The sequence below is a fragment of the Sinocyclocheilus rhinocerous genome, unplaced genomic scaffold (genome assembly GCF_001515625.1).
Source record: "Sinocyclocheilus rhinocerous isolate Xijiao unplaced genomic scaffold, SAMN03320098_v1.1 scaffold612, whole genome shotgun sequence".
Lineage (NCBI taxonomy): Eukaryota > Metazoa > Chordata > Actinopteri > Cypriniformes > Cyprinidae > Sinocyclocheilus > Sinocyclocheilus rhinocerous.
This window is the reverse complement of record NW_015625585.1, coordinates 194555-205785: the sequence shown is the minus strand read 5'-3', so window position 1 is coordinate 205785 and position 11231 is coordinate 194555. Positions and strand designations below refer to the sequence as shown.

Here is an 11231-nt window from a genome sequence, read left to right as displayed (position 1 = left end):
GAGTATGGGTCACCATACTTGGCCACATGTCACGTCACTTTTCACTTTTTCACTTTTCACTTTTCAATATTACAGCGAGAATAAAAGTTACTCCTTCTTTCTTTGCGTTAACATTTGGGCGGCGTTATGCAAATTTTCCCAGATCGTGACGTAGGTATGTGGGGGCGTGTTAGAACGAGCCGTTTTAGGTAGGTGTGGCTGACTCTTAACTTTTATAAAGAATATCTCTTTGGATTTGAGACTTTAGTCTTTGCAACTTTACAGATCTTCTTTATGCACCAAGAGCTTGTAACACTCCAAAGAGAAAGGAAAAATTGAAATCATATGACCCCTTTAACATCTTTGTCATTTCATAATTTTATTGTTTTTGAAATAATGTACTATCAAATGGTCGTTATCTTCTGCATTACAAACGAAATTAAATGCAATTGCATCAAAATCCAAAATTTAAATGTATTAATATTTCCATGAACTGTATAGGCCCGACAATATACTAAATTATTATCAATGACATGAATTGGAAAAGTGACATTTTTGCTTTGAAAACATGTTGAAATCCAGGCTCGCCTTTTATTTTCACCACAATTCAATAGCGACATTCCAAGAAATTAGTATTTCTACAGCCTGAGGAGGGCTTACACGTTCAACATCCTCCTTAGGATTCGGACCACACTTCCTAATGAAGCAGGAATTAACCTCTGTCATCTGACATCTTCTCTTTTTCTTTCCATTTATCACCGTTCTGAGAAATGGTGCAGGATTTGACACTCACCAATGTGAGAACGTGAGACAGAGAGAGAGAGAGAGAGAAATGGGAATAAGAGTGCCTGAGAATAGCCTTGGTTATGACAGTACGGCCAAACTTTGGAAACTTCTGGGCTTTGGAAACACAGGCACAGTCTCTAGATCCGAGAGCAGTCACCTGTGCAGTGTCAATGTGCCTGACACTCAACCCACCGTGAGCTTTCACATGACAGACAGATAGCTATCGGATGGAAGAAACGGGGGAAATGAGTGTGCCAATCTTTGCGAGACCCCTCACACGGGACCGAGAATGAGAAATGAGATTAAAAGTAGAGCAAATGGAGACTTTGTCCTCAGGAGAGACACCGGAGACTTCCTGTAGTCGTGTTTTGCAGACATACTTTGTGGTTTGTATTCCATCCGAATTAAAATACATCTGTTTCTTACACAACCAGTGTATTTACCTGCTGTCTTTCAGCTAACTCAGGCAGGCGTCCTCTGAGGAATTCATTCACATCCAGATAGGAATGTCTGTGATTGTGGTGCATTATTTTTTTCACAATATTTCTCATTTATTTTAACCTTTGTTGGATACAGTGACCGAAGCTACATTTCTTGTTTTGCTGCCCAGTGCACCGTCATCATGGATTCAGACCTTTCAATCAACTTTCTGGGTAAAATAACAGCTGGTGGTTCAAGATCCTTGAACAGGATCCTTGGAAAAGACGTAAGCAAGATGACCTAACTGGATCACACAGAAGAGGTTATGTTTTGCCATGTATGCAGACATTCTCCAGCTAAAAAAAAAAAGTATGTGTGAAAATATATATTTTTAAATAATTAAACCTAAATATTATTATTTTATTATACATAGTTTTTTTAATATATCATTTTAATATATAATTATACATAATATTTAAAAATATATATTTTACATAACATTTCATGTATCTTATAAATCAATGAATTATCTTAATTTTATACTTAACATATTAAATATATAAATTAATTAATTCTCTTAATTATATATGCAACATATTACATATATAAGCATTTATTTCAATGGGCTTCATGATGCACACATCCATGACCATCCACAATGCCTATATCCAGAAAATAAACAGTCCCATCTTAGTAAAAATGACAGACATCCCAATCCCATCTGAATCAGTTCATGAAATCACAGACATCAGCTGTTAATAATTATAACTCCAACATCATTTGGAAAACTAATCTCCTACGATAAGTGCATATGTGATCAGATTTGTCTGCAATCAAAAATTTCAATTTGAACAAATTGAAAACATGTTAGCACATTCGTCAAAAGCCCAAATTATCTGTTTTACGAGAATTTTATGCAGATTTGTATAGCCTTGTACTCCATTATACGTCAAAAAAATTCTATTTACTACTCTGCATCTGCAACTTAAAATGAACTTTAAAAGAGCAAAACCTCTGGGCAACAATATTTTCTTCAGTGCGTCTGGGTCTTTGCACATAATCCTATGTATTTTCTATATTTGCAAGCACGTAGGTGTGCCTGGAAGTGGACAAAGCATTTGTGAAAAATGTTCCTGTGTGCTTGTGGAGAGTGTGTTGCCATGCCTGGATATATTGCAATTTTAGTCTCAGTATTCAGACAAGTGTGATTCTGCAATTCTACAGTCTGCAGACCCCCATCTGTTCCCGCTCAGTTACTAAAACCTTTTTTAGCCATTTCCATCGCTACAAAGAGCTGAACAAACTTACAGCGGTATATAACTGCCAAGTCAGCTGGAATTAAAAAGCAGAAACACACACGCACACATACGCACAGAAGGACTAGGGCATCACAGTCAGCCGCTCATATAACCATTTATGAAATTTCCCCACTAAAGTCATTTTCCCTAACACCATGACTGGAGCTCTGTGGAATCCTCAAGAAGCATTAGCCTTTCACCCTTCAACTCAGAGCTTTGGATGCCAGCAACTCCGAAAATTCTCTCCAGGGTTTAAGTCTGTGGCTTGAGACATGCCTGTCATCTCAATTCACCGAACCGAACTTAAAAACCATACAGGAGATAAAACTTGGTGATTTCAAATATAAACATTGGCTACCAGAAATCCCTTACTCTGCCTTTAACTGCTTATCAAAAAAGAGACTCAAAATATCAGAGCAAAAATCATGTTCCTTCTCTACATCTATTCAAGTCAACATGAAGTCAAAACTGACATGAGTTACTTTATTACACGCTTAAAGTCTTGTTGTCAACAATTCATTGGTGAATGTCATTCTAAAGAAAAAGACATGCTTGTCTTTCATCAGATTGTGACACCTTGCACAATCCAATCAATTCCCACCTTTTTTTCTTGTTAAATATTGTTTCATTCAGAAACGTCACATTATGGAAGTAAAATGAGTTGAGAACGCACTTGTTGACTTTTAAAAAGAGAGAGAGAGAGAAAAAAAAGCTTTTAATCAAAAACGTGCTATTATTCAATTCCTTGCAAAATGATCACAAAGGCTCAAAGCAAGGGACTCAAAATATTAAAAAGAGCAAAAAATCTTTTTTTAAAAGTTCGAAAAAAACACAGTTCTACTGCCTCTAAATAGCTTATATGGTCTTTTTTTAAGTTGCTTAAGACAATATGAAAGAAATAACACGATTTACTTTCATACACACTCATGATCTCATTTGCTCATTTTCATAATCTTTCACCAAACTGTGACAACTTGCACAATCCAATTAATTCCCACCTTTTTTTCTTGTAAAATATTGTTTCATTCAGATACATGTCACATTATGGAAGAAAAACGGCTTGGAAATACACGTTGACTTTAAAAAATTAGCTTTTAATCAAAAGCATTCCAATGCTATTATTCAATTCCTTGCAAACAGATCTCAAACGCCCAAATCATCATTCCACAAATATTAAAAATATCAAAAACAGAGCAAAAAAAATAATAATAATAAAGTTCCTCTACTGCTTTTATGGTCATTTAAGCAAAACATGAAAACAAAACTGACAACATTTACTGTTGTCTTCATAATCTTTCATCAAATTGTGACAACTTACAATCCAATCACTTCTCACATTTTTTCCTCATTAAATATGGTTTCATTTAGAACGGTGTCACATTATGGACATAAACGGGGTTGCAAACACACTTGTTGATTAAAAATGTTAAAAAGAGCTTTTAATCAGAAACATTCCAGTACTGTTCCTCAATTCCTTGCAAACGATAACGAAACCCCAAATCACTGTTCCGCAAGCATAACGCAAAGGTATAATTACAAATGACATGGTCTTCAAATTCATCTCTCAGATAAAAAGCAGAAGATGAGAAAATGAGATCCTGTAAGCCACCTTTTTTTAGATGACACAAATTTATTGTTGGTAACGAGGTTAACACCGCTGTAAATTACAGAGGTCTGCTGAGGTGGAAGCGTGGTTTCTATTAAAAAGGTAGATTAAGCAAGCACATAAAGACATGCACACACGTTCGAATGTGTGCCTGCATAATTAAAAGCAGCGCATTAACGGCGTGGGGCTAAGAAAGTCAATCATGCAGCGAGCTTCTGAAGAAGCTCAGACGGTAATTAAGGCAATTTCAGCTCCTCCCTCAAGAGGATCTCAATGAATCAGCATAGTTTGCGCTAGCTCACGCAAATGCTGTTAACATGTAATGCCCACCACCAATGCTTCTGACGGATGCTAACCTGCATGCATGGACATGTTAAACTAATAAAAGTCAGATTTCAATATGCACTCATCAAACCTTGATCAAATTACCTTGGGTAGTCTATGCAATTCACATTCATTTTATAGCTCTACACTCAATTATTCAGATGTTTCTCCAAGAATTCCTATGAGCAATAAAAACAAACAGAAATGAGTTCTACTTACATGAAACATAAATGAAAACTCCATTAAGTCATCTGAGCAATGAAAGAGCAGCACTTATGTGCTTCATGTACTTAATCTACCACCAATCCAGCTGACAGATGAAAGGACAGCTAACCTGAATTTTAAGACAAGTTAAGCCGCAAAGAAGAACTAGATTTGCATTTTCCCTAAGGCAAAAAAAATAGCACTTACTTGCACAGCAACAATCGAAAGAATGTTTTAAGTAAGTCTAGGTTTTAAGTAAGTCTAGGTTTTAAGCTTTGGTTCTGTGCATATACAATGCAACAACAGAGTCCATGTTCGGTTTTTTTGTCAAGTATACGAGTCCAAATCTGCTAAAATGTAAATAATTGTAACAAATAATGTAAAAATGTGGCATCTTTTTTTTGGAAAAGTGATAACTGCCTCATTTTTTAAACAACTGAGAAGAGAATGAACTACGTTTTACAAAAACCACCTGTCAATTTATGTATTATGTATGTATTATGTATTAAATAATTGTAACAAATAATGTAAAAATGTAGCATCTTTTTTTTTGGAAAAGTGATAACTGCCTTCATTTTTTAAACAACTGAGAAGAGAATGAACTACGTTTTACAAAAACCACCTGTCAATTTATGTATTATGTATGTTACAGCTTCTGACAGACAGCATGTTGAAGCTGCTGAGGCCACCATTTTCTCAGAAAACGATGACATAGTCAAAAATAGTGTGGGTTTTCCATTAAATGCCCGGGCCGCTGCTTCTTGTAAATACTACTATATTAGTAGACAAAATGTTACATTCAACTGTTGCAAATTTGCTGACTTCCAAAAATCAAGTAAAATTTTTTTTTACCAGGAAACTAGTGTTTTTTATGCATAAAATTGTGATACTCTCTACTGTAACAAAAATCTCTTATTTAAACTCATGAAAGTGCAGATCCTGTTGTAAATACGTGAAAAAAAAAAAACTTTTAAAACTGTTGTTCCATTAGTACGCCTAAGCAGATTTTGAGAATCAATATAACACAACATTGTTTTGCAGTGCAAAGTCAACTATATGCCAAAAAAGACTGAATAAAAGAGAACACCACAATCAAAATTCAATATGCAAGTAGATGCAAGAAAGAAAACCAATTGTTATTCAGTATGCAAATACACTTGACATCAATTTAAAACGTAAATGACAACCTAGAAGTCAATGGGACTTTAAGATTAAAGTTTAACAAAATGTTAAAGAAAGCTTTACAAGGTTTACAAAATCCAAATCTAGCACACTTAACTCTGACTACGTTTACATGGACATCAGTAATCTAATTATGTACCTTATTATGAATAAGACAATATTACGATTAAGGTGTTTACATGAGTTGCTTTTAGAATATTCCTTTCATGTTCCCGTTTTACATGTTATAGTACATAGTTCGATTAATGGCACGCGTCATTACGTCACCACGTGACGCCATCCGACGTCCCCTCCGGAATTTCACGTATTAACATATAGTTCGTCTTCGTTATGATGCCACATACAGTTTTGGGTGTTTAAGTTTTAATTTACTGAAAGCTTCAAGTGCAGTTAATTATTTGTCATGTTTTAACGTTAGTAAACTATGAAATAACTTTAATGATCAATATAATAATTAATATTAATATGTTTATTCATTTACAAAATATGGTTCAGTACTGCTACTGCTTTTTTTTAAATAGTAAAGCGCTGTTTTAGTTTTCGTTTACCATTTTAAAAACTATCGGTTGATTAATCGGTATCGGCCAGTGTGGTCCAACCTAGCTATCGGTATCGGTAAAATCCACTATCGGTCGACCTCTACTTCACATGTCTTAATTTGATTAGTGTTTACTTCGATTATGATTTTAGCCAGATTAAGGTAATCAAAAATCTCGGTTTACATGGTAGATTATTAATCAGAGTATTGTCTTAATCGTATTAAAATCGGAGTATTGTTGTCCATGTGAATGTACTGACTGTGTCCTAACCAACTATTTATAGCTGTAAACTTATCACATCCTACCAGGTTAGGATACAGCACAAGGCTGAAACCTATAAAAGTTTTATACTTCAGTTAAAGGTTTAAAACAAACCCTAATCAAAATGTTTGAGGTATATCAATGCAGCACAGCGGTGAGATGGCTTGTCGCTCTTTGCTTAAAAGACTGAAAGAAATGAAGGCATTGAAAATTTTAAAGAGGGTGGAAAACCCCTTTGAATGAGCCCAGGGTCACGAAAAAGGCTGATCTCAGAGCCCACACAAAAAAATCCCTCTCTTTAGCCTTCATTTTATCAGGCACAGTGGTGGGTGATGAGACGACATGGCTGGCCTCCAGGAGTCCTCCGGCCTTCACTAACGGCACCAATGACCACCTCAGCACTAAGCAGCAGAGGAGGACAGAGAGAGAGAGAGAGAAAAAGGGAGGCGGAGAGTCAAAGAGACAGGGAGACAGAGAGTATCTCTTACATGCCGTGAGACAAACAGATAAATCAGGAGACGGACGGAGACACAGAGCAGATTTTCCATCTGTTATCTGATTCCCCATTTACGACTGCAGCATATTTTCAAGTCCAGCGAGCAAGATTGCAACTATCAAACAATTTTCAGTTTTTGTACACTCTGGAACTTAAGTCATTTCAAATACATAATCTACATTACAAAAGAGACCACAGAAACAGCTCCTAGACAGTGGGGGCCATAATGATGTAAAAACTGTGTGAGACCGAGGTAAATCGAGGACAGGCGGGGGAACTTTTTTGTCAACACACTCAGAGAAAACCGCTCTCCTGTGCTCCACTCTACAGACACTCATAAACAATGGAAGTGGAAGAGACAGAGGGTCTTACAGGCGACCAATCACTAAAGCCACCAGAACAAAGGCTTGAGACGGAGCTCTGAATGCACGGCGGGAGAAAAAAGGAGGAGGGGTGCGAGGAAAGGGCACTCATTCAAAGGCCAGCAATTTTAGTCCCTCTTGCATGCTCAACGTGGGTGAGTGTCAGAGGGGAAGACAGAGAAAGGTTTCTTGTGAAGGTGTGAGTTTCATTCGACGCTCTCTTTTGGACAATGCAGACTCTGAGGTCTTTTGTCCTTGGGAACCTGTTGGCATAGAAGCGCATTGTTCAGTGGGGAGAAAAAAGGAATACAAGGAAACTACATTATCACGCCTTTGTGCAGGAGTTGCTCTTTGCCGCTGCACTGACATTTGTTGCGTCTGACAGTAATGGAAGGCCAAAGGGAGCCAATAAGTAAAGTATCTTCTTCCATTTGTCGTGCTTCCTTGATCCCAAACTGAATTAAGCACTCAGCAATAATGTTTTAAACTCCCCTCAAAGACTCTAAAACAAGATGGGTGCCATCAGATCCCCAATGAAAAGGGGTCTCCATGACAACTGTGAGAAACCTTCACCTCACCCCTGAAGATCCCTTTAACACACAAACCTTTGACATGTACCAACAAGATTAATGGGCAACCGAAAGTCTTGCGCGCATGGTAATAACCCTCCGCTTGTCCTGAGGTGTAAAACGCCTTATCCCATGAAGAAATTAATAGAGGCGAACCCCAGAGTGTGCCCACGCGAGTTGAGCGGCACTGGAATCTTGGCATGACTAATTGTGGTGCCACGATTCATCCATCCAAAACTCATTTATCCAACAGCCAAGATGCTCCTCTTATTTCTTGCGAAATATGTGCACAGAGACCGCTCAAGATCGGGATTCATTTACAGCCACCCAGTGCCAGTATCACGTTGAGTTTCCCTGCCCATGTACCTGAAAAGCTGACATTTTGTGTGACTAGCATGCAATAAAACACTCTGATTAAAAAAAACTGTGCACACTGGTTTGAAACTGGTCTGAAACTGGTTTGAAAACCACCTTTCAGGGTTGAAAACAGTGTCCCAACAAGTGGAAGAGCAGCAAGTGCAAAGAGAGCAAATAAAGGGCAAAAGAGTGACACATTAGGAAGAGTATAAAAATTGCTCTGCATATCTCATTCATATTTTTTGGCATTTAAGTGCCGTTCACACCAAGAACGACAACTATAATTGATTAATATGAATAATGTGAATAATAAGAGGAACAGAGGAACAATATCATTGGAATCACTTTCAGAGTTTCAGATTTTTTTTTTTTCAGCTGAAGAACAATAAAAACATTGACAGCCAATCAGAATCCATCTAACATTAAAAAGCTTGAGAATTTAAAGAGGTAGAAGACAAAATTGCAGTGCGCGATTAAAATAATCAGAACGTTGGCTTTCGTTGGTGTGGACGATAATATAGTTATTACAGCCTAGTTATCTTTATTATTATGGTTCTTGATTTGAACAGGTCTTTACGCTTTATTTTTCAATTGTATTGCACAAATTAGTTCATAACCGACTCTTCCGCATGTTGTTTGTTGATACTGGACACGACTTTGTACACTGGGCACGACTTTGTACGTAAATGTTTTTGGAATCATAGATACAATCATAAAAAACAATGCAAATAGTTGCGTAAAGTACCCGCTATGTTGCCAAAACATGTAACCTGGGTCTTTAAATAGGCTACGCCCAGAGCTTCAGTCCTGCAGTGTAGCCTCGGCTTACGCAGAACCACAGCATGTCTCTCCTTATCAGAGGAAAGCAGCCCCTCTGAGACGCCATCGAATCACTGTGATGTTCAAACCACCAGGGAAGAAATGTCTAGGACCATCACCACATGCAAGACTACTGTAGCAAATAAGGGGAACAGTAACTTAAAATACAATTTTATAACGGTGGTCAAAATAGCAGAAGACTTGCATAAAATTCAGACATCGTTGCATTTTGAAGAGTTACAGTCAGCAGCACAGACCTGTCATAAACCTTAAAAGTGTTAACAACTACACCCTGTTGCATTTCTTGCCACCACTGTACATATAACTAAAATACATATAACAAAAGATATAATACATGTACGTTTCAAACTGTAAAGTAGGTGATTAAGAAAGATAATACAATTACACCTGCTCCCTTGCAAAACGACAGGCCACACCTTGCGTAACATGGCGTACGAGACCAGGGATACGGGTAACAGTAAGTGGCTCTGATTAAGTTAACCAGGATAACCTAGATAAGCAGGTAAGCTCAGCGCGCACCAGCGTTACGCACGCATGCAACTTGCGTATCAATGTACACTTGGGACGGGCGACTTCATGTTAAGCGCGCTCAGTGAAGGTAAACATCATACAAATTAGCTAGTAAATCAGTTTCAAAAGCGGGCGAGCAGTAAAAAGATGAACCCACAAGTTACTGTGTCACATTACCTTGGCTGGACAGAAGACACGCGCTGAGAATCAGGCAACAGTTTATCATCGTAACGGCGCTCATTCCGCTCTCGTCCGCGGGAGGTTAAACAAATCCTGGAAACTTTAGCATAAAATCTCTTTTACTTTGCGAAGCGAACCGGAGGCGGTGTGTTCAGGTTCGTCAGATCGCAATCTCAGTCTGCTCTCCGCTCCAACTGCTGGTAAAGCCCTGAGTGTGTACAGGTATGTTATTGTGCTCGTGACGAACGCCGTTGAGTCCTCCTGCCTGACGCGACGCGCTCACTCGTTCTGTTCGATCGCTAGCGCGACCGATAGAATTGGTCATGATGTGATGTCATCGTCGCGTCACGCCGAAGTGGGAATGGAACGACAGTGAAGTTTAGAACTTGAGGATTGGGCTGCCGCGATACACTGCTTACGCGTAAAGTCCAGATATTCTGGTTTTACGCGTTTTGTGCGAGATTGTAATCAGTATGCGAAATTAACTGGGGATTTAGACAAAATGCCCCGTGGTAAATTCCCCTGGTTTCTACCTAACGTTTGATGCTGTGTAATATATAACATTCTGTATTAAATAAACAGTACAATTATACGTGCCGCCTCAAAATAGTTCATATATTTAGAGAGTATAGTCTCTTATGGCTGTACTATAATGTATGGCATTCTATAGCACTATTTTGAATCAAAACTGACACAGTACACTTTAATATCTAATTAGAATCACTATTTCCGTGAATCTAATTAGATGTTTAAGTATATTGTGACAGTACGTTTGATGTTTGATGTCACAACAGACTTTAATGTCTATTTAGATTCACTATTTCAGTCAATCTAATTAGGTATTATAGCCTATTGCGACAGTAAACAACTGTATAATCTAACAGAGAACGACCGATTATGTAAAGTACATTATAGCAGAGGGGTTTCCTGCCATCATTGTTCCAGTTGAGAATTTATTTCAATTAATTGCATCATCTTAACATAAATGGACGCCACACTGGTTATATGTGGTTCAAAAATATGCCCTCATAAATGATGAATGGTAAATGCCTCTGAATTCAATTCCGGCGAGCGACTATTATATTAAACAATAAACAAAAAGTTAATTTCCCACACTGGCAAAACTGTCAGGCAATATAAATCAGAAGACTTGGCTTTTTGCATGTTCTGGTCGTTTTTTCTGAATCTGAACTTGTACGTTCATCTATTTTAAACGCATATTGCCTGACTTGCTTCATACTTACAGGGACTTCCATAACTACAGTTGATCGACTGTCAAAACAATGCGATTTATTCAAATAAGGAGGTATGAAGGACA

The 11231-nt window shown here is 37.7% G+C and overlaps 1 protein-coding gene across 3 annotated transcripts in view; it reads right to left on the bottom strand.

Moving 5' to 3' along the window:
• Positions 1-10356, bottom strand: part of LOC107753776 (nectin-2-like) — a 151729-nt gene extending 141373 nt beyond the window's left edge. For 2 of the 3 annotated variants that reach the window (XM_016570007.1, XM_016570001.1), the window contains exon 1: positions 9911-10356. In XM_016570007.1, coding sequence (XP_016425493.1) covers positions 9911-9974 — 64 coding nt within the window. In that variant the 5' untranslated portion in view covers positions 9975-10356. The remainder of the gene's footprint in view (positions 1-9910) is intronic. The other variant, XM_016570015.1, reaches the window with a different exon arrangement.
• Positions 10357-11231: the final 875 nt, after the last annotated feature.